Source organism: Bufo gargarizans, chromosome 6, assembly GCF_014858855.1.
Source record: "Bufo gargarizans isolate SCDJY-AF-19 chromosome 6, ASM1485885v1, whole genome shotgun sequence".
Taxonomy (NCBI): Eukaryota; Metazoa; Chordata; class Amphibia; order Anura; family Bufonidae; genus Bufo; species Bufo gargarizans.
The window spans coordinates 251,867,760-251,889,574 of record NC_058085.1 but is presented as its reverse complement, the minus strand read 5'-3'; the positions used below and the strand labels follow the sequence as shown (position 1 = coordinate 251,889,574).

The 21,815-nt window shown below is 43.8% G+C and overlaps 1 protein-coding gene across 3 annotated transcripts in view; it reads right to left on the bottom strand.

Moving 5' to 3' along the window:
- The window catches only part of LOC122940063 (zinc finger protein OZF-like), a 38,346-nt gene that overhangs the window by 2,785 nt on the left and 13,746 nt on the right, over positions 1–21,815 (bottom strand). For all 3 annotated transcript variants that reach the window (XM_044296391.1, XM_044296389.1, XM_044296390.1), the window contains exon 7: positions 5,939–6,041. In XM_044296391.1, coding sequence (XP_044152326.1) covers positions 5,939–6,041 — 103 coding nt within the window. The remainder of the gene's footprint in view (positions 1–5,938; positions 6,042–21,815) is intronic.

The window sequence follows — 21,815 nt, the reverse complement described above, 5'->3', positions numbered from 1 at the left end:
GTTACCTCATAATATACACGCAAAGATGCCGCATGCTAATGAGCTGATTTGAGTCCAGCGTGATGTCATTGAGTCCAGCGTATATTTAATTCAGAGCTATAGCCACTCCCCTGCTCACCTGCTGCTGATTCCTATGGAAACAAACTGTCATTCAGCAGCAGGTGGGCGGGGAGAGTCAGGAGCTCCTGAATATTCATGACTCATTATTATCAGCTGGAGCTTTTCAATGCAAGATGTTGGCAGATTGACTGGGTCAATTAAAGAAAGTGACCCAGCATTTTGCTAAGAGAATCAGTCACTTATTTATGTTGCCCTTAGTTAGGACACCATAAAACTGGTGACAGGTTCCCTTTAAACATACTAATAAATTGTTCTACAATAAACACACTTCCTATAAATAACAGTACATCACGTTTTTGAGAAGGTGTTTTTTTACATTTCCTTAAAGGGAATCTGAGCTCCAAAACACCCCCAAAACTAGAGTCTCTGGGTCAAGTGTGAACAGGAGCTGCTGTGCTAAAACCAGGAAGCTCTGAGTGATTTTTAGTTTTCTTGGTTCTTGAAAATCTTTGTCTAGTTTTAAAAACCAGCTCAGAATGTATGATTGACAACCCATGCGCTAATTTGTCAACTTGTCTTGGTTTTTGGATGTGATGTAGTGTGATCCAGCTGACAATTTGTCAGTAAGGCCCCATTCACACGTCCGCAATTTCATTCCGCATCTTGCGGAACGGAATTGCAGAGCCATTCATTTTTATGGGGCGGCACGATGTGCGGACCCGCACTTCCGGGTCCGCATTTCTATTCCCGAAAAAAAATAGAACATGTCCTATTCTTGTCTGAAATTGCGGACAAGAATAGGCATATATTCTATAAGTGCCGGCGATGTGCGGTCCGCAAAATGCGGAACGCACATTGCCGGTGTCCGTGTTTTGCGGATCTGCGGAATCGCAAAACACACTACGGACGTGTGAATGGAACCTTAGTAATAGTATTCACTGAGCCATGCAATGTGAACTTCTTTCACACAGGCAGCAGAACAATTCAGGAGAGAAAAGCCTGTTGGAGGTCTTCGGCTCTGGCATAGCCGCACCCCATAGACTATAATGGCATCCGGCGGGAATCCAGCATAAATATTGGGGAGCAGCCGGATCCCCACCAATTCCTATTATTGTCAATGGGCTCCGGAGGTGAATGGCAGGATGGTTCCAGAGAACTCTGCTGGATTGCTCTGCCACCTATGTGAAACTAGGTTAGGACACACATCTGCAACATAATGATGGACATCATGATATTTACTGGCGTACCGCCCATAGCGGCAGACCACGCAGTTGCTATGGGGCCCGGGAGTTTGAGGGGCCTGGGCAGGCTGTTTGGACCCGCCCCCTTTCCAATCTAACGTCTCTCTTGCTCCTGCAGCCACCTGCCAAATCATCTTATCTGCTGTGCTCTGCTGCTTCACCTGCCTATTATCGTTACAGCTGGAGAGCAGTGTGTGAGAGAGAGGGCCCAGCAAGGTTAGCAGTGCTTCACTGCTCCAACCTCCTCCTGACCAATGACCTGGAGATCCCTGGCATGCAAGGTAGTGTGTAAGCTTCATGAGCTGTCGGGACTCCAGCATCCCACAGCTGACGCAAACAGCAGACAGCACATTCTGTATGACAGTTATGTAGTCACTCAGAGAGGGGGAAACACTAGCGTGCTGAACGGCTGGTTAAAGTGTGTGATCTACAGTAGGTGTAGCAGGGAGACAGAGAGTTAGTGGTTGTGCTGGTGTGTGTGAATATATATATATATATATATATATATACACTCACCTAAAGAATTATTAGGAACACCATACTAATACGGTGTTGGACCCCCTTTTGCCTTCAGAACTGCCTTAATTCTACGTGGCATTGATTCAACAAGGTGCTGATAGCATTCTTTAGAAATGTTGGCCCATATTGATAGGATAGCATTTTGCAGTTGATGGACATTTGAGGGATGCACATCCAGGGCACGAAGCTCCCGTTCCACCACATCCCAAAGATGCTCTATTGGGTTGAGATCTGGTGACTGTGGGGGCCATTTTAGTACAGTGAACTCATTGTCATGTTCAAGAAACCAATTTGAAATGATTCGAGCTTTGTGACAGGGTGCATTATCCTGCTGGAAGTAGCCATCAGAGGATGGGTACATGGTGGTCATGAAGGGATGGACATGGTCAGAAACAATGCTCGTGTAGCCTGTGGCATTTAAACGATGGCCAATTGGCACTAAGGGGCCTAAAGTGTGCCCAGAAAACATCCCGCACACCATTACACCACCACCACCAGCCTGCACAGTGGTAACAAGGCATGATGGATACATGTTCTCATTCTGTTTACGCCAAATTCGGACTCTACCATTTGAATGTCTCAACAGAAATCGAGACTCATCAGACCAGGCAACATTTTTCCAGTCTTCAACAGTCCAATTTTGGTGAGCTCGTGCAAATTGTAGCCTCTTTTTCCTATTTGTAGTGGAGATGAATGGTACCCGGTGGGGTCTTCTGCTGTTGTAGCCCACCTTTCTTTCATTCTGACATTCAGTTTGGAGTTCAGGATATGGTCTTGACCAGGACCATAACCCTACATGCATTGAAGCAACTGCCATGTGATTGGTTGACTAGATCAGTGTTTCCCAACCAGTGTGCCTCCAGGTGTTGCAAAACTACAACTCCCAGCATGCCTGCACAGCCAAAGGTTGTCCGGGCATGCTGGGAGTTGTAGTTTTGCAACAGCTGGAGGCACGCTGGTTGGGAAACACTGGACTAGATAATCGCATTAATGAGAAATAGAACAGGTGTTCCTAATAATTATTTAGGTGAGTGTGTGTGTGTGTGTGTGTGTGTGTGTATATATATATATATATATATATATATATATATAAAAAAATGGCAGTACAGACTGTATGGTTTACAGATGGTGCTATGTCCCAGGGTATAGGCTAATAACCCCAAAAATTAGTACAGAAAATTGGACAACACTCCAAAGATATAAAAAACGTGAAAAGCTTATTTACCCATGTGGTACAGTGCAGCGACATTTTAGCTCATCCATAGAGCCTTTCTCAAGGCTTGAGAAAGGCTCTATGGATAAGCCGAAAGGTCGCTGCACTGTACCATATGGGCAAATAAACTTGTTTTTTATATCTTTGTGATGCTGTCCAATTTTCTTTACTATATATATACAGTGTGTATATATATATATATATATATATATATATATATGTACACACACACACAGAGACCTGTTCACAGCTTATTAACCTCACGGCAGCTTCTCATAGACTTCAAATCCCCCTTAAACATATGCTTGAAATTCTAAAGGGGGGTTCAGTCCCTGCCCCTCATTGCCTTATTACTATTTGTGATAGGGCAATGAGGGGCATGGACTGAATTCCCCTCAGAATTTGAAGTGTATGTCTATGTATTATTATTAGTTTTGAGTGAACTTGTGTTTTTAAGTTCGGTGTACAAGGTTGGGGTTCGGGTTATCTAAGAATTCCGTTATGGCAGTGGCGTAGTGTGTGTGTGTGGGGGGGGGGGGCCTTTGCCCTGGGCGCAAAATTTTAAGGGGCGCCAGAAGAGCCGCACCACCAATTAGGAAGTGAGGGTCTCTCGCTCCATCCTGTCTTTGGATGCCTCTAAGGCCTTTGACAGGGTGGAGTGGAGATTCCTCTGGAAGATCTTAGAGAAGATGGGATTTGGAAGTAAGTTTATAAATATGGTTAAGCTTTTGTATAAATCTTCTAGGGTGAGGCTAAATATTAATAACATGCTTACAATTTGTGTTTTTTGGGGGAGGGGTACTCGTCAAGGATGTCCACCATCCCCATTATTATTTGATATTCATATTGAGCCCCTTGCTGTTAGGATCAGGCAGGATCCTATGATTGAAGGTTTTGGGACATTGGGAACAGAAGATCGTATTTCTCTATATGCTGATGATGATTTATTTTATATACAACATACTAATTCCACACTTCTGAGGGTTATTCGAGTTGTTAATTCCTTTGGTGAGGTTTCGGGTCTTGATAATAATTGGTCTAAAACTACTCTTATGCCCCTGGATAGATTACAACCCTCTACTGAGGAGCTGTTTAGAAATTTGAGGATCTCCGACCCGTTTGAATATTTGGGTATCATTATTTTTGTTAACATTTAAGATTTCCTACAGTCGAATTTGATCCCATTGATAACCAAATTGAGATCTAAAATAAAGATATGGCTCAGACTCCCGTTATCTAGAGCCGATAGAATATCCTTGGTGAAGATGGTGATTTTGCCCCAATTATTGTATATCCTCAGGAACTCCCCAGTGTGGATTGAAGATAAGTTTTCTAAACTAATTGAGAGAATTATCAATTATCTACTTTGGGGGAGAACGCGAGTAAGGTTTAAATTGGAGCATTTTTATAAGCCGATGGAACAGGGAGGATTAAATCTTCCCTATTTCAAAAGCTATTTTATAGCATCACAGTTATGATTGTACCATGAATGGGAGAAAAGTCCACTTTGTAGAACCTTGGTGAAGATGTTGTCAGATAATATTTTTACTTTATTGGAATCCGGTCAATTAATTAATCCCCAACAGGATTATAGGGTTGCTGCAAAGCTACTTATTAAGTCCTGGAGTACTATCAGAGATTGGTTGGAGATAAAGGGATCTCTTTGCTGTACGCCCCTTTGGCATAATTATTATTTACAGGCCCTAGATGAACTGGTGGGGGATCCATATTGGCAATAGAATAATAGTTGTTATCTTACACAGGTGCTTGGTCATGGGCATATTTTTTTCCTTTTTGGAGTTAGCACAAAGAGAAAATATTTCTAATTTAGCTTGGTTTCAGTAATTTAAGTTACGTTCGGCACTTTCTAGTATAAAAGAAAAATCTCTCTTTGATATAGATGCTCCCACATTTTTGCACGATTTGATAGTAAAACCGGCACAGAGGGTTAAGATCTCTCAATGTTACTTAAAGCACGATTTATTAACCTACAGTCCCCTGGGCAAAAAGCTTGGATAAGGGATTGCCCAATGATTCAATTAAATAATTTGGATAATATATTGGGGAATGTGGCATTAGTTTCTCATAATTTAATATTTTACATAGAATTTATATTACACCTTTTTGGCTTAATAAATGGGGTTTGAGAAACACTTCCAATTGTCCACGGTGTGATACACATGAGGCTGATTATTTACATATGTTTTGGACCTGCACAGAATTAGAAGACTATTGGAGGGTAATACACAATTATATTACTCAAAAAATAAAAGTGGCGATTCCAGTCCTGGATTATTAGTGATTTTTCCAAGATTGGGTGCCATAAATACAAAAGGATTCTTTTGCTAAAAATAATGTTTTGGCAAGGCCAAGCCTGGCAAGACTTTTGATTACACAGGCTTGGTTTTCATTGAATGCTCCAAGTATAGATACATTTTGTCAAATGTTATTACTAAGATTAAAAGTTATGAAAAAATCTTATATATATATATATATATATATATACAAAGAAATGCTGAGGATAAAGGAAATCTTAATGATTCCTGCCTCAACCTTTTCACTATCTGCTTTTTTTTTTGTCAGGGGGGATGGAAGACTCATCTCAAAGGGGGGGTGGAAGTGTTTTGGGCGGGAATTGGGGGGTAAGGTTTAAGAAAATGGAAATTATTATTTCGATGTTTCATTTTGTATGGAAATATTATTCCTTAATAAAAATTTTTTTTTTTTTAAAGTACCGATGTTATTCAACGAAGTCTTTGCGACTCTGCGAATAACTAACTTCATCTCATCGGAGGCAGTACATTTTAATGATGTACGGAGACAAATCAGCATTAAAACGAAGTTTTAGCGAAGCTCTCATCCCTAATAGTAAGCAAATTCTTTGTTTTTATTCAATATTACTCACCAGGGCTTATATCTACGGGAATCTCCTCCTCCTGATCATCACTCACATACGTCTCTTCGTCTCCTGTAATAACTTCAACTTTAATGTCAATCAAATCTTCACCCTGTTTCCATTTATGGGGAAAATAATGTATAAAGCACAAGGGTTTCCATCATGGGAAAAATCGTTATATAGCTGACTGACATTAGCGATGTGCTAATGTCAGCAGTACATAACCATATGCTTTTATAACTCCCTGCCTGCCGCCATTCTCTTAAATAACAGACTTTTATAATATGCTTATGAGTCTCTATGTGCTATTAGGGCGTTGCTGCAGCACCCAGAGGCTTGGTCTACTCGCCTTTTGGCGCGCCCACGTCCACTTGATTGACGTCCTTCTTCACTGCATCGTCCTCATAATCCCGCGCTGTTCCGTTTAGTATTCTACGCAGGCGCAGTGAGTGAAGGACGCTCGGCTGCTGCCAGGCAGGCCTGCCGGGGAGGCCTGTGACGTTATCGGCGCAGGCACAGTGAGGAAGCTGGCAGCAGCCGAGCATCCTTCACTCACTGCACCTGCACCGAATACTAAATGAAACGGCACAGGCGCGGGATCATGAGGACGATGCGGAGAAGGACGTCAATCAAGTGGACGTGGGTGTGCCAAAAGGCGAGTAGACAGAGCCTCTAAGTGCTGCAGCAATGCCCTCATAGCACCTAGAGGCTTCATTAGCATATTATAAAAGTCTGTTATTCAAGAAACAGCGGCAGGCAGGGAGTTAAACATACTGTTATGTAGTGCTGACATTAGCACATCGCTCATGTCAGTCAGCTACATAACGATTTTTCCCATGACAGAAACCCTTTAAGTATAAAGCATTTTAAACCTATGACTAGATTTAAAAGGAGACTATATAAAAAGTACAATAAATATATTTTTTACTGAAAGGGTTTTCTCAGGACCAAAACCCTAAAGCACAGCCCCATACTGTACAGGATGCTCACAAATTTATTTGCAGCTGATTTCATATGACTCTTGAGGACACAGAAAGGAAGCATATAGCCCACATAGAGACAGACAAATGAAAATAGTTGGCGTCTACCATGCAGGCTATGTACCCCAGCAGTCAGAGATGCACAAAGGAGCAGAAGTCAGATAACCAGAAACATAAGAGGCTAGCCCACTGAAAAAGCATGGATAGGCAGCAACCTGGCCCACTGGACAACTAAGGACTAGCTCCAACTCCAAACTGAACTGGACTGTGGGGAGAAAGAAGTATATGGGGAGGATCAGTCTGTCACTGAGACACATCATGCATAGAGGACACATCACTGCTAAGGCCTGTCACTGGCAGCAGCACCCCTGTCAAACCGGAAGGCAGATACTCACAGAAAATACTGTTCTGCCCAGGATAGAATCTGGGCCAAGGGAACTGTATTCATGGTAGCTGCCATCCTTCCTGGATTGATTATGCAGAACAGTAAGGACAAAGGTTACAGTTCTAAAGTGCCCAGACTCCAGCCTGAAGAGGCACAATCTTGTGGTTTGGGAGAAGGACACGTGCTTTTGACATGTTGAATAGAAGCCCAGGAAAGAGGATGCAATGGGAAAACACTTGACTTTTACAGACTGGTGACTCAAAATTTTGGAGGGGTCCTTGGAGGAGTTTCTGGAGGGGTGAACCTGAATAAAAGGGCATCAAATTGGAAGTGTTCAGACTGGAACACTAAACAGCGCAACTGCTAATGAGGTGGCAAGATTGTAGAATATGCAGGTATGCGTGCTAAATGTCCACAGACCACGTAAACTTGCAAAGATTGCAGAGTGGAAGGGCTCCTTCTAAAAATGCAGTCAGACATGTCTGTCAAGTCACTTCAGGTCCAGGATGGAACAGACTGCATCATACTCTTTTGAAACAACTAACCATTTAGAATGAAAACCTGTGAATCTCACTCTTCACGAGGAACTAGTGCAATAAGGCCTTGGACCAGTAATCAGTATAAAGAGCTTGACAAAAAGTAGGAGAGAGAGATTAATGAGGTCGTCCAACCCCCAAATATTTTTGTGGCCACAGAGGCTTCTTAGGGACACCTCAGTACTGGGGCCAATTAATGAGTGCGGATGCACATGCCCATGGACATGACATCACACATCCGGGACGGCAAAGGACCAGAAGGAGCAGGGATGTAGTCCTCAGTGCTGTAGCAGAGTGGCATTCAATAGGTGAGTGTTTTTTTTGTCTTTACAATAAACATTTACGTGGTCCTCAATAAAAAAAAAAAAAAATGGGGTCGGAAAACACATTTAAATAGAACAGGATTGGAAAAACTGGTAACTAGGATTAGAATTAAATTCTATTATGTTCTCAATTAAAACACTGACCCAAATGTCCTCCACCAGAGACAGCCATACATCTTGGAAGAGAAGGAGACAACTGGATTTGTGAGCTCTGGCCTTGGTTAAAGTATAACCTGAAAACTAACTGTATTCCAACTATTGCCTGGGTGTCTGGACTAAGAAAGAAGAGCACTCTTACTATGGCTTTCATCCACTCTGCTTCCAAACTGACGAGTAAAATGAGAACTAAACACCAGCCAGAGACTTCTTGGAAGCAAAGTAGATGCTGTAAGTTTTAAGCCACAGAAATGTGCACATAGAAACAATGGTACCTCAGAGAAACTCAAAGAATGCTGCACGGAGACAAATCTACTAGGTTATCCACTGGGGCCCCAATTTGAATTTCTCTCACATGAGGAAGGGGGCTTGTCTAGGGAGGAAGGAAAATAAGGCAAATAAGAGATGATCACATCCAAAGGGAACCCAGAGTTAAATAGTAAAGGTGAGGTCTGCAGCATTTGAAACTTCCCTTTTGATTGCTTAATCCAATAATCGTCTCATCATAGACTGAAAGATCCTGGGGAGCCCTGTAACAACCTGGGTAGTCTGCAGGTACAGTGATGGCCAGAAGCAGGAGGAGCAAAAAGGCTTGACCACAACAAAGGTAAGTTTCAGTGGAGTATCTGTCAGGGAAGCAGCTGCTTCGGGGCCCGAGCTCAGAAGGGGCCCTGGAGCAGTCACTGTACCTCGTCACCCCGGGCCCCTGTCAGAGCAGCTGACTTCTCCTGCACCGGGTCCAGAGTCCTGCACTTGCACCTCTGTCACTGACCTGACATCAGTGACATTGCTCCGCCTTTCCCCCTTCTCAGTTCTGATGATGGACAGTGACCAGCATCAAGACGGTCAAATGTGGGCGGAGCTAGCATATCCCAGCCCCTTTTCCTACCCGCGATTCCTGCAGCCTGAACCATCCATGCCCAGCATGCTGAACATTATTTGGATCGCCACAACTGCACCAGTGATGTGAGTGGCAGGGGACTGCGGTTATATTCAGCTTTGCCAGACTGTGCACATGTTGACCTGCAGTACAGTAGGAAAGCTGGGTGAATTATATCATGATGTCATCCAGCTTCCCTGCTATCCTGCATGGCACAAGTGCAGAGGCATTAGAGTATGGGGGAGAGGCACAGCAGGAAAGCTGGGTGTCTATATATGTGTATTGTATATGGGTGCGTCCATATATGTGGTGACTTTGTGTATGAACGCATCCATGGATGTTGAGAGTGTGTGTATGAGTGCATCTATGTATAGTCGTGGCCAAAAGTTTTGAGAATTACATAAATATTGGAAAAGTTGCTGCTTAAGTTTTTATAATAGCAATTTGCATATACTCCAGAATGTTATGAAGAGTGATCAGATTAATTGCATAGTCCTTCTTTGCCATGAAAATTAAATTAATCCCCCCAAAAACTTTCCACTGCATTTCATTGCTGTCATTAAAGGACCTGCTGAGATCATTTCAGTAATCGTCTTGTTAACTCAGGTGAGAATGTTGACGAGCACAAGGCTGGAGATCATTATGTCAGGCTGATTGGGTTAAAATGGCAGACTTGACCAGTTAAAAGGAGGGTGATGCTTGAAATCATTGTTCTTCCATTGTTAACCATGGTGACCTGCAAAGAAACGTGTGCAGCCGTCATTGCGTTGCATAAAAATGGCTTTACAGGCAAAGATATTGTGGCTACTAAGATTGCACCTCAATCAACAATTTATAGGATCATCAAGAACTTCAAGGAAAGAGGTTCAATTCTTGTTAAGAAGGCTTCAGGGCGTCCAAGAAAGTCCAGCAAGAGCCAGGATCGTCTCCTAAAGAGGATTCAGCTGCGGGATCGGAGTGCCACCAGTGCAGAGCTTGCTCAGGAATGGCAGCAGGCAGGTGTGAGCGCATCTGCACGCACAGTGAGGCGAAGACTTTTGGAAGATGGCCTGGTGTCAAGAAGGGCAGCAAAGAAGCCACTTCTTTCCAAAAAAAAACATCAGGGACAGATTGATCTTCTGCAGAAAATATGGTAAATGGACTGCTAAGGACTGGGGCAAAGTCATATTCTCCGATGAAGCCTCTTTCCGATTGTTTGGGGCATCAGCAAAAAGGCTTGTCCAGAGAAGAAAAGGTGAGCGCTACCATCAGTCCTATGTCATGCCAACAGTAAAGCATCCTGAGACCATTCATGTGTGGGGTTGCTTCTCATCCAAGGGAGTGGACTCACTCACAATTTTGCCCAAAAACACAGCCATGAATAAAGAATGGTACCAAAACACCTTCCAACAGCAACTTCTTCCAACAATCCAACAACAGTTTGGTGAAGAACAATGCATTTTGGATGGAGCACTGTGCTATAAGGCAAAAGTGATAACTAAGTGGCTCGGGGACCAAAACGTTTACATTTTGGGTCCATGGCCTGGAAACTCCCCAGATCTTAATCCCATTGAGAACTTGTGGTCAATCCTCAAGAGGCGGGTGGACAAACAAAAACCCACTAATTCTGACAAACTCCAAGAAGTGATTATGAAAGAATGGGTTGCTATCAGTCAGGAATTGGCCCAGAAGTTGATTGAGAGCATGCCCAGTCGAATTGCAGAGGTCCTGAAAAAGAAGGGCCAACACTGCAAATACTGACTCTTTGCATAAATGTCATGTAATTGTCGATAAAAGCCTTTGAAACGTATGAAGTGCGTGTAATTATATTTCACTACATCACAGAAACAACTGAAACAAAGATCTAAAAGCAGTTTAGCAGCAAACTTTGTGAAAACTAATATTTGTGTCATTCTCAAAACTTTTGGCCACGACTGTATCTGGTGAGCGCATGTATGAGTGCGTCCATGTATGTGGAGAGTGCGCGTATGAGTGCATCTATGTATACTGTATGTTGAGTGCGTGTATGAGTGTGTCCATGTATGTGGTAAGTGTGTATATGAGTGCATCTATGTATATGGTGAGCACATATATGAGTGCATTAGGGTGTTTCATTTTGTAATGGAAACTGAGTCACAATGATGTAAAAGATATACAGTCAGGTCCATAAATATTGGGACATCGACACAATTCTAACCTTTTTGGCTCCATACACCACCACAATGGATTTGAAATGAAACAAACTAGATGTGCTTTAACTGCAGACTGCCAGCTTTAATTTGAGGGTATTTATATCCAAATCAGGTGAATGGTGACAGAATTACAACAGTTTGCATATGTGCCTCCCACTTGTTCAGGGACCAAAAGTAATGGGACAGAATACTAATCATAAATCAAACTTTCACTTTTTAATACTTGGTTGCAAATCCTTTGCAGTCAATTACAGCCTGAAGTCTGGAACGCATAGACATCACCAGACGCTGGGTTTCATCCCTGGTAATGCTCTGCCAGGCCTCTACTGCAACTGTCTTTAGTTCCTGCTTGTTCTTGGGGCATTTTCCCTTCAGTTTTGTCTTCAGCAAGTGAAATTCATACTCAATCGGATTCAGGTCAGGTGATTGACTTGGCCATTGCATAACATTCCACTTCTTTCCCTTAAAAAACTCTTTGGTTGCTTTTGCAGTATGCTTTGGATCATTGTCCATCTGCACTGTAAAGTGCCGTCCAATGAGTTCTGAAGCATTTGGCTGAATATGAGCAGATAATATTGCTCGAAACACTTCAGAATTTATCCTGCTGCTTTTGTCAGCAGTCACATCATCAATAAATACAAGAGAACCAGTTCCATTGGCAGCCATACATGCCCACGCCATGACACTACCACCACCATGCTTCACTGATGAGGTGGTATGCTTAGGATCATGAGCAGTTCCTTTCCTTCTCCATACTCTTCTCTTCCCATCACTCTGGTACAAGTTGATCTTGTTCTCATCTGTCCATAGGATGTTGTTCCAGAACTGTGAACTCTAATCTGGCCTTCGTGTTTTTGAGGCTCGCCAATGGTTTACATCTTGTGATGAACCCTCTGTATTCACTGTGGTGAAGTCTTCTCTTGATTGTTGACTTTGACACACATATACCTACCTCCTGGAGAGTGTTCTTGATCTGGCCAACTGTTGTGAAGGGTGTTTTCTTCACCAGTGAAAAAAATTTTTCGGTCATCCACCACAGTTGTTTTCCGTGGTCTTCTGGGTCTTTTGGTGTTGCTGAGCTCACCGTTGCGTTCTTTCTTTTTAAGGATGTTCCAAATAGTTGTTTTGGCCACGTTTAATGTTTTTGCTATCTCTCTGATGGGTTTGTTTTTATTTTTTCAGCCTAATGATGGCTTGCTTTACTGATAGTGACAGCACTTTGGATCTCATCTTGAAAGTTGAAAGCAACAGATTCCAAATGCAAATAGCACACTTGAAATGAACTCTGGACCTTTTATCTGCTCATTGTAATTGGGATAATGAGGGAATAACACACACCTGGCCATGGAACAGCTGAGATGCCAATTGTCCCATTACTTTTGGTCCCTTAACAAGTGGGAGACACATATGCAAACTGTTGTAATTCCTACACCGTTCACCTGATTTTATATGTAAATACCCTCAAATTAAAGCTGACAGTCTGCAGTTAAAGCACATCTTGTTTGTTTCATTTCAAATCCATTGTGGTGGTGTATAGAACCAAAAATGTTAGAATTGTGTTGATGTCCCAATAATTATGGACCTGACTATATATGCCAAATTTCAAGAAGATTGGATAATATTTAGAGGTTGCACACTTTGATCAGTTTTATAAAAGTAGGCAAAAAATATGATTTTTCAATGTTAATTACTTTTATTGGGAAAACTAGAAATCACAAACTTAAAATAATATTAAAACTAGACACTAAGATTAATAGGTAGTATAATTGGCAAAACATGTGTTATATTAATCAACTTTGAACTATGCAATCCCTTCTTTTGTTATCTTGGTGACAACTTTTCTGTGATGCTCGACTACCCTCAACAAGAATTGTTTTTGTTGTTCGTCCATGACCAATTCGTTAAACTTTTTTATCAGAGCAAGTCCTCTTTTTGAGGTATCACTGACCACCTTATGGCCTCTTTCACACGGACAGACAAGATGTGGTTGCATTGCGGGAAAATGCGCAATTTTTCCACGCGAGTGCAAAGCGTTTTAATGCGTATTGCACGAGCGTGAGAAAAATCTGTATGTTTGGTACCCAGACCAGAACCCGGACTTCTTCACAGAAGTTTGGGTTTGGGATCGGTGTTGTGTAGATTTTATTTTCCCTTATAATATGGTTATAAGGTAAAATAACAGCATTCTTAATACAGAATGCTTAGAAAAATGTCTATTCAGGAGTTAAAAATAAAAAACAAATGTAACTCACCCTATGGACTTAATCGCGTGCAATTCAAATCCAGTGCCTGCGCTTTACGTGTCTTCATTCGGCGCAGGCGCTTTGAGAGAAGGACGCTCGCTTCCTCAGCACTCCCTCAGTGCGCCTGCGCCGATGATGTCACCTCTAAACCCGAAAGAGAAGTCTTCATCGGCGCAGGTGCACTGAAGAAGTGCTGAGGAAGCGAGCGTCCTTCTCTCAGAGCGCCTGCGCCGAATGAAGACACGTAAGGTGCAGGCGCGGGATTTGAATTGCAGACAGGGCCAGCCGGAGGAGGAGAGCGCTCGCTGGCCCTGTCAATCAACTGGAGGAGGGGGCGTTTTTTTAAAAGGAGGATGCAGCGGCTACCAGCAAGTAACCACCCTACTTGCTGGTAGTGAAGTAATTTGCATATTTTAAAAGCTCTATTTTTTATGAAACAAAGCCACAGAACAAGGTAAGAGCCCTATATAGGGAATAGTCGTACAAAAAGGATTTTAATATGCCCAAAAATGAAAAATGAGTTTTGGGGGGTGACAGAAGCCCTTTAATTGTTTTTTTTTTTTAATCCCTCCATCACTATTTTAGTAAGCATTCTGTGTTAAGAATGCTATTATTTTCCCTTATAACCATGTTATAAGGGAAAATAATAAAGATCGGGTCCCCATCCCGATCGTCTCCTAGCAACCATGCATGAAAATCGCACCGCATCCGCACATTCACTTCTATGGGGCCTGCGTTGCGTGAAATACAGAGCTTGCAGCGATTTTCACGCAACGCACAAGTGATGCGTGAAAATCACTGCTCATGTACACAGCCCCATTGAAGTGAATGGGTCCGGATTCAGTGCCGATGCAATGCGGTCACCTCACGCATTGCACCAGTGTGGCATTATCGCCCGTGTGAAAGGGGCCTAAGAGTGTTCACATGGATTCTTAGAGAACCACTGCAGTATTCTGTCACGTCGTGGATCCAAAAGAATTTAAAGAATGTCTTTGTTTTATTAGTAACGAAATGGCTCAGGTCTTTTCCTTCAAAAACTAGGTTTTTACCCTCTAATCATTTAATTTCCTTTTTCTTTGCAGGTTTGGTTTCTAAAGAACAGAGGCAGAATTTAGCTGAAGCCAATATTGATGGAAAGGCAGAAGGAGAAGACCATGTGGCAGCATAACAGGTTTGCACAATAGAAACATTAGCCCTCCCCTCCCAAGAGGTAGACTGCGCAAGTAGAAAAGGTTTCCGTACCTTCTCACTATTGCCTTTGCTGAATGAATATCAACATCGATCTTTTACCTATGATCAACTGGTGTTACAAAAAATTGTTGGACACCAAGTTGGGTCCTTTGTGAAATAATACCTCTGATGCCTATCTAAATATTGCATCTATGTCCCCTGATGAGCCCACTTTACACACTGGGGGAAACGCGTTGGAATAAAGGGACCTATAAATTGCGATGACCTTTGAAAACTGAAGTTTTATTGTGTTTAATCAGGATACAATTCGATATTGCAGAAGTTGTAGTGAGCATCTATTCATCGTTATGTATTGAGCAATGACTCAACTTGATGTATTCAGCACTTTTTTACTCCATTGTACTCAGCATCTATCTATTTTGATGTACTTAACTTTTTTTATCTTTTTGTTTATTCAGCGTTTATTATTTTTCGTATTTATAGTAGGGCATTTAATAGACCCACCTTAGGGCACCTTATTTAGGTGCCTTGCATATCTGTCTTCAGTGCCATCCAAGGGTTTGCTGGAGGTTCCTGAATACGGGATCGCCCCCATCGGTCAGGGCGGCCATTCCGTTCTATGGGCAAGGATCGATAGCATAGGGTGAGAATCAGGGAAAGGTCCCCCATCAGACCATAACCATCCTGCCTAGAAATCTGTCCTATCCCGTATTGTGGAATACGAATGATTGCTGTGTTTACACAGCCTTTCTTTTGATTTAATATTTCTTGTTTGTTTTGCATATTTTGTGTTGGGTAATTTTAGCGCTTTGAATAAAGGCTATGTTTTAATCAGGGTAGTACTCTGTGAATACTCCATACTTTTATACTGCCTTAGCATGCTGACCCTCTGACGGGCTACTGTCTTAGCTGTGATTCCAAAAGAGATGTAAGCCAGAGAAAAAATGACCTAAGTTATCTGGCTAGTGAACTCTTCGAGGCCGCCTTACCCTTATTTATGCCAAAAAGAAAACAAAAGCGCAAAGGAGTTCTCCAATCCTTAGTTACCTCTGGGTAACGTGTAAGGCATCTCCGAAAAGTCCGGACAGTGGCAACTTATTCCTTTAGATTCCTGGTCTTATCAGAAGTGCTTGAAAAGTAATGAAAGGTAAGGATACCCAGATGGAAGTATAGGGAATCCAAAAGCTAACTAGAGGTCCGAACCTAAAGAAAAAAGGGGCCGGATCAATAACATTCTAGGAATTTTTAATACCGGACATTATACTTAAATCTAGCATAATCTTATAAAAGAAATCTCAAAAGGGTTTCTCATCAAGTGTTTATAAAAATAATTGCAACAGATTTTAGCAAAACATCTTTGACAAGTACTTATCTTGACAAGGAGTGACCAACTAAAGAAGAAGATTGCTGAACACAGATTCCTTTGATGCTGAATATATTGTGAGACAGATGCTTTGATCCAAGATCCACTGGAGGCTTTGTGTTACATCTACCAGAAGAACTTAAGACGTCAAATCTCCTTCCTCGCAATCTGGTATCCATGATGGAAAACTACAGTGGCCTCCATCCCCCATGGAAGCTCATGGGTCTGCCGCCAGAGGTCCAAAGAGCACACTGGACCCTTCAGTTTTGGAATTCTAGATCCGCGGCACGTATTTATAGAGTTTGTTGGTGCTCCATACCTCCTATAGGCTATCCAGACTCAATGTTCCAGTCAACCAGGAGCCATATAGGGCTCTGTTGATACGCCATACATACTGTTGGCCATTCAAGCAATATGGTCCAGCCCATTTTCTCACTCCTCATCAGGCGTATTATAGGGCTTTGTTGGAGTGCTATGCCTATTGTAGACTATTAAACTACAATTTGACAACCAACATAGGCACAGAACTAGTTCACCCTGCATGCATAGCCTCCAAGATATACCGCCACAAAGACTTGGCAGCACCCCAGGCACCGCTGGACACAGATACTCACTCAGAGCCAAGTTAATTCATCCAGACACTGCTGCCTGAGTGGTCCACTTATTAAGACATGGCAACAGAAGACACCAGCCATGCAGACACGGCCGCCAGTAGCCGTAGATGCCGTCGGCCATGTGGAGCTGTCCGCTGATCAACACACTAGATAAACTCAACAGCAGAAGGAGACAGCAAGAGCCGTCATCCCAGAAAGCATAAACACAGAAGCAAACAGCTATCTAGGTACATGAGCCGACCAGACAGTCAAAGACTCAAAAAAAAGGCAGTCAACCAGCCAAAAAGGTATAGGCTCAAAGGCAGCCCACCAGACAGGCACAGGCTCAAAGGCAGCCACCCAGACAGGCACAGGCCCAAAGGTAGCCAGCTAGATAGGCACAGATTCACCTGCAACCAGACAGACAGGTACAGGCTTAAAAACAACCAGCCAGACAGGCATAGGCCCAAAGGCAGGCCTCCAGACCGGCACAGGTTCAAAAGCAGCCAACCAGACAGGCACAGGCTCAAAGGCATCCAGCCATAGAGCCATAGGCCCAAAGGCAGCCCTGCAGACAGGCACAGGCTCAAAGGCAGCCAGACAGGCACAGGCTCAAAGGAAGCCAGACAGGCACAGGCCCAAAGGCAGCCAGACAGGAACAGTTCAAAGGCAGCCAGACAGGCACAGGCTCAAAGGCAGCCAGACAGGCACAGGCTCAAAGGCAGCCCTCCAGACAGGCACAGGCTCAAAGGCAGCCCTCCAGACAGGCACAGGCTCAAAGGCAGCCCTCCAGACAGGCACAGGCTCAAAGGCAGCCCTCCAGACAGGCACAGGCTTAAAGGCAGCCCTCCAGACAGGCGCAGGCTCAAAGGCAGCGCTCCAGACAGGCGCAGGCTCAAAGGCAGCCCTCCAGACAGGCGCAGGCTCAAAGGCAGCCCTCCAGACAGGCGCAGGCTCAAAGGCAGCCCTCCAGACAGGCGCAGGCTCAAAGGCAGCCCTCCAGACAGGCGCAGGCTCAAAGGCAGCCCTCCAGACAGGCGCAGGCTCAAAGGCAGCCCTCCAGACAGGCTCAGGCTCAAAGGCAGCCCTCCAGACAGGCACAGGCTCAAAAGCAGCCAGCTAAACAGGCACCAGCTCAAAGGCAGAAAGTTAGACAGGCACCAGCTCAAAGGCATTCAGTCAACCAGGAATAGACTCTACACCAGTCAGATGCTGTAGGTGCAAGTCAAACAACTATAGCTGCAACAGGCGTCCATCCCACTCAGCCTCAAAAGGCAGCCAACCAAGACCTTCCACCAAGCAGGCATATATGGAAAGACCTTTAGCCATACAGGCATCAGTAATCAGAAAAACCAACATAACGGAGACGTTCAGGGAAGAAACCCTGAAGACAGTCATTCAGTCCTACCGAAGCCAAGAGGCAGACAAACAGGCCCTAAAGCCAAGAGGCAGACAAACAGGCCCTAAAGCCAAGAGGCAGACAAACAGGCCCTAAAGCCAAGAGGCAGACAAACAGGCCCTAAAGCCATGAGTCAGACAAACAGGACCTAAAGCCACAACCAGGCCCTAAAGCCATGAGTCAGACAATCCCATGAGGCAGGCAGGCCTTAAAGCCATGAGGCAGGCAGGCCCTAAAGCCATGAGGCAGGCAGGCCCTAAAACCATGAGGCAGGCAGGCCCTAAAACCATGAGGCAGGCCCTAAAGCCATGAGGCAGACAACCAGGCCCTAAAGCCACGAGGCAGACGACCAGGCCCTAAAGCCACGAGTCAGACGACCAGGCCATAAAGCCACGAGGCATACAACCAGGCCCTAAAGCCCGAGGCAGACAACCAGGCCCTAAAGCCCAGAGGCAGACAACCAGGCCCTAAAGCCCAGAGGCAGACAACCAGGCCCTAAAGCCCAGAGGCAGACAACCAGGCCCTAAAGCCATGAGGCAGACAACCAGGCCCTAAAGCCATGAGGCAGACAACCAGGCCCTAAAGCCATGAGGCAGACAACCAGGCCCTAAAGCCATGAGGCAGACAACCAGGCCCTAAAGCCATGAGAAAGACAACCCAAATATTTGCTGTGTAACTTAAGTAGAGTCATTATAAGGAATACTTTCTTTCACAGCCATGGGAGCTGCATGATCTAGGCTCCATCTTCCTCATCTGAGCCGCATACCAGAGAATGCACCGGAATACATGTTCCCATGAGGCAAACCCTCCATGGATCCGTGCTGCATGCGGTGGAATGCAATACTCCTCTGGGCTGCTTCCTCTTACCCATGCATCTGGGCTTTAAACGTTGCGTGGCCTTACTCCACTGAAGGGCCCACACATCTGCCGCAAGAACCGGACAGAGGACCTGTCAGCCCAAAACTATGACGCGATAGACCCCGGCAGGTATTACCACATAGCCCTCCAGAACATTTTTGGGATCTCCTAGGCTAGCGGTACCTGAAAGGAAAACTGCAGGTCTCCCGCTCCAGGGACAGGAAACCACTGAGGTTGGAGAGAGGCTGCACCTTTTTATTCTGCAGGTTTCCTCTCCCTGGGGGCGGATCCTCTCTCTCTGTGGTGCTGTCGTGGGTGAAGGGAAAAATGTGATGTGGGGCCCAATCAGTTCTAGCTACGCTTCTGGTAAGTTTGTATATGCAAATGGATTAGACAAAATTAGTATGTGAGGAAGAAGTACTAAATGGTGGGATTCCACATCTCTGAGTTCTGCAATAGTGGGATAGTCAGTATTTACCACACTTTGGGGAGGGGGGGTAGAATTGTTTTATGGAGTGAAGGTACTGTGTGGAAATAAATTAAGCTCTAGTATAGAAGCATTCTCTATGGTGCCCCCAAAAAAGGCAGAAATTACTGGGGGAAAGTGCAGGGGGAAAAAAAATACACTTGTCCCAGTTTGGAGCAGCATGTGCATACATTTTTTCTCATGGAACAAACTAAAGCTCAGGCAAGAGGATACTGCAGAGGAGCAGTCATCAGCACATCTTTTTGGTAAATGAAAGCAGAGAAAAAAAGAGTCTCATGTGCCATGAAGGAAGAAAAATGAGGGAAGGGGGGCCTGCTTTGTTGTTCCAACAGGCAAAAAGGAAAAGCATTTCTGGACAGTTCAAGAGGAGGAAAGCCTGACAGTATATATATATATATATATATATATATATATAAAAAGAGCTCCACACTGAGAAGCTGTTGAAGTTTGGGATCTATGCTGGGGAAAGAAAGGGGTGATAGGCAGGGACTTCAGAAAGAGAGGGGGAGGGAAGACACCATGGTGATTAAACCCAAGGAAGAAGAAGGCCAAGATTAGGGGAGTCATACTTACTCACCATAGTTTTCAATGGAGCCTACCCATGCAGCTTTGATGCAACATGCCATACTCTGGTAGGCAGAAGGGCAGGGGCAAAATTGTGGAGCATCACCTCTGGGAATGAAAAATAAAGGGCAGTAGGACTGGTCAATTCCCTTTGTGGCCTGGCCATCAGCAAACAAGGGGAGACAGTGTAACTTCCTTGACACTGTGCCCTTGATGCACTGTGGTTTGAACATGGAAGCCAAAACCTCCCCGATTACCCCAATCCTACAAGAAACAGAAAGATTGAAGTTAAGGTAAAATTATACTATAAGTAGAAAAAACTGGAAAACCAGATCAGCTTCCACACCCTACAGTAAGCTAAAACTGGTTGGATAAAAGCCAGTATGCTGGGTACTGCCGGCATAGCAGAGGCCAATATTTATTTATACCCCTCGCTCCTTTGTCTCCCAATGACATGTAAAATAAAAAAAACTATTTGTGGCATTATCAAGTACTTACAGGACAGCATGAGATGCCCCATGGAGGTAATGTACTACAACTGTAGGGACTACTGCAAAGGGTATGCGCTTGTAGTAATTCTGTGCACCTGGGTCCTAAATTGTTACAGAGATACTTCAAAAGGTGTCACACATATACAGTGGATATAAAAAGTCTACACACCCCTGTCAAAATGTCAGGTTACTGTGCTTTAAAAAAATGAGACAAAGATAAATAATTTCAGAACTTTGTCCACCTTTAATGTGACCTATAAACTGTACCACTCAATTGAAAAACAAACTGAAATCTTTTAGGTCATGGATGTCAAACTCATGGCCCTCCAGATGTTGCAAAACTACAACTCCCAGCATTCCCTGATAGCTGCAGTATGCCCAGGCATGATGGGAGTTGTAGTTTTGCAACAGCTGGAGGGCCACGAGTTTGACATCCCTGTTTTAGGTGGAGGGAAGAAAACAAAAAAACAAAATAATGTTTGCATAATGTGCACACCCTCTTATAACTGGGTATGTAGCTGTGTTCAGAATTAAGCAATCACATTCAAAATCATGTTAAATAGTAGTCAGCATACACCTGCCATCATTTAAAGTGCCTCTGATTAACCCCAAATAAAGTTCAGCTGGTCTTTCCTGAAATTTTCTTAGTCGCATCCCACAGCAAAAGCCATGGTCCACAGAGAGCTTCCAAAGCATCAGAGGGATCTCATTGTTAAAAGGTATCAGTCAGGAGAAGGGTACAAAGGAATTTCCAAGACATTAGATATACCATGGAACACAGTGAAGACAGTCATCATCAAGTGGAGAAAATATGGCACAACAGTGACATTACTAAGAATTCGATGTCCCTCCAAAATTGATTAAAAGACAAGAAGAAAACTGGTCTGGGAGGCTACCAAGAGGCCTACAGCGAAATTAAAGGAGCTGCAGCAATATCTGGCAAGTACTGGCTGTGTGGTACATGTGACAACAATCTCCAGCATTCTTCATATGTCTGGGCTATAGGGTAGAGTTGCAAGACGAAAGCCTTTTCTTACGAAGAAAAAAATCTAAGCCAGGCTACATTTTGCAAAAACACATCTGAAGTCTCCCAAAAGCATGTGGAAAAAGATATGTTTGGTGCAAAAACAACACTGCACATCACCAAAAGAACACCATACCCACAGTGAAGCATGGTGGTGGCAGCATCATGCTTTGGGGCTGTTTTTCTTCAGCTGGAACTGGGGCCTTAGTTAAGCTAGAGGGAATTATGAACAGTTCCAAATA